This window comes from Lycium ferocissimum, chromosome 3 (genome assembly GCF_029784015.1).
Source record: "Lycium ferocissimum isolate CSIRO_LF1 chromosome 3, AGI_CSIRO_Lferr_CH_V1, whole genome shotgun sequence".
Lineage (NCBI taxonomy): Eukaryota > Viridiplantae > Streptophyta > Magnoliopsida > Solanales > Solanaceae > Lycium > Lycium ferocissimum.
In genome coordinates this window covers 49,948,715-49,951,192 of record NC_081344.1, presented here as the reverse complement: position 1 = coordinate 49,951,192, position 2,478 = coordinate 49,948,715, and the positions used below count along the sequence as shown (strand labels likewise).

General features: G+C 39.7%; 1 protein-coding gene across 1 annotated transcript in view; it reads left to right on the top strand.

Annotated features, from left to right (window-relative positions):
- The window catches only part of LOC132048899 (uncharacterized), a 19,911-nt gene extending 17,783 nt beyond the window's left edge, over positions 1 to 2,128 (top strand). The window contains exon 3 of the mRNA XM_059439583.1: positions 1,902 to 2,128. Within this exon, the coding sequence (XP_059295566.1) occupies positions 1,902 to 2,128 (227 nt within the window). The remainder of the gene's footprint in view (positions 1 to 1,901) is intronic.
- The last annotated feature ends 350 nt before the right edge of the window (positions 2,129 to 2,478 follow it).

Here is a 2,478-nt window from a genome sequence, read left to right as displayed (position 1 = left end):
TACCATTCTAAGGGACGAACTCTTCCTCCGGGTATTAAAGACATCTTAACTTAATACTCGAAATTCTTATCCGTTACACTCGACTTGCGACTAACTTCCCTTAACAACTTTCTTTCCTTAACTCGAATGTCTTTGAAAATCTTAATTAGGATCATCAAATACTATTTCTTACTTGTCCAAACCTCGCATACATCATACTCCTCGCTCGTCTATTCACTGTACACCAAAGGGAAATTTTTTGAGGTGTAACAATATATATATATATATATATATATATATATATATATATATATATATATATATGTATGTATGTATGTATATTCATACATGTTGCCTTTATGCCTTACATATTCGGTACATTATCCGTGCGACTCCCCCGTTGCTCGGGGGGCGCGTTCATGCCCGCGGTACGGAGGTGAACGGGGAGAGTGGTTCGGCTTAGTAGAGACCTTTATCCCGGCGAGTGATCGGTGCACTCCATTCGATCCGGAGTTGCGGTCCATATTGGTAGGCCATTCTTTTTGAGATATATATAGATGGGTACGACGGGGCCTGTCCGTCTTTTCTACGGCTTTCATTCCGAGAGGTACCGTACGCGAGTTGTATGTAGTAGTCGACGATGGCGTAGCCTTGTCGGCCCACATTCCTTTGTGTACGGTATATGTAGGCACTAGGCGGCTTGCAATCGTTTTTCCACATGTTGTGTATATATATATATATATATATATATATATATATATATATGCGGTGTCGATTACGATGTTCCCTTTTTGAGATCAATTTATGCCCTTTATGAGCTTGATGTTCAGTATGTTTCAGATATGTGTTTAGGGGTGTTTGGTCGCTAGAGGTCAGACTCCTGTCACGGCTCATCGGGTTGAATCGTGACATAGCCCTCGGTATATTGAGCCTTACAAGATTTTCCGCAAGGTAGGCCAGGTGGCTTATGAGTTAAAATCTACCTTCGAACTTAGAGTCAGTCCACCTATTTTTTGATGTATCAATGCTTCGCAAGTGCATTGGAGATCCTTCCAGAATTGTAACTGTAGATGATGTCCAGGTCACCGAGCAATTGTCTTACGAAGAAGTTCCCATTGCTATTCTAGATAGGCAAGCTCGGAGATTAAGAACCAAAGATGTAGCTTCAGTTAAAGTCTTATAGAGAAACAAAAATAAGGAAGAGATGACTTGGGAAGCTGAGGAAGATATGAAGTCCAGGTATCCCCATTTGTTCCCACTTTCGAAGAAGGTCCAGATAGAGACATCACTGTCTGCAGGTGCGTAATGTTTTCTTTTTACTATTTATGGGTCGTGTGAGGCCATTATTATTATTATTATTATTATTATTATTATTATTATTATTATTATTATTATTATTATTATTATTATTATTATTATTATTATTATTATTTTTGTAGCCCTGTGAGGTGTTGCATATTCTGGGTTGTTGTGATGACAGGGTGGCAGTGATATAGTTACAAGGGAAACTCTGGCGAAATTTACAGAATCTCCAAGATTTTAACATTCGAGGACGAATGTTCTTGAGTCCTTATTTCATTTCGTGCCAATTCTTTCCAGCTTTTCTCATTTTGATTTTGTTGAACCTTCTTAGCTCAAGTCCTTTTGCTTTATCGAGTCGTCCGTCTTTCGATTAACAAGAATCTATTCCGCCACAAAGTTTAGCAATTTTGTGAATTGATTTGGATTAAAAGGGTTCTTGACCAACCTTGGAAGAAGCTTAGGTTGAGAGGTAAGTTTGAGTGCAAATACGAGTGACGTGAGGAGCTTTTGCTACTAATCTTGTTTGCTCATTTTGTAGTTACACGAAAAGGAGACATAAGGAGAAGGAGAGATAAGGATGTCATCCATAGCTTTCGAGTCTTGTGGAGATGATTTTGAAGGTTATGCCTCTAGTAATGGAGGGTATGACTATGAGGGTGACGGACGCTATGAGGGAGATGACATGGGATATGAGCATCACTATTCTTACAATGCATATGATGGTGATGGTGCTCATAGACCGAATGAAGAAATGGTCAATATGATCATAACTTGTACGAGGGTGAAGAATACTACTCCGAGGGCAATTGTGAGGCAACACCTCATGGGGCTTACGAAGAAGGATTAGATGATTATAAAGAAGAGTCCTATGGTGGATACGAACATAAGGAGTCTCATCCTACACACCGTGGACATGGGGTTGAGTTGAGGTATGCTCCTTCCTCATACTTTTGATATGAACCAATTGGTGGGAATTTGCAAGAATGTGATGATTATGAGCCTAATGGCTATGCGCTTTGTGGTGAATATACTTGTGAAGATAATGGAATTGAACAAAACTCTTATGCGAGGATCTTAGTGTACATTCACATACATCGGCTTGTGATACTTCCTATTCCAAGCAAAAAGGTATAAGTGTGTGGATTGGGCCGAGTAGGAGTCCGCCTAGAAGGAGAAGAGAGTATACATTTCCTCCTC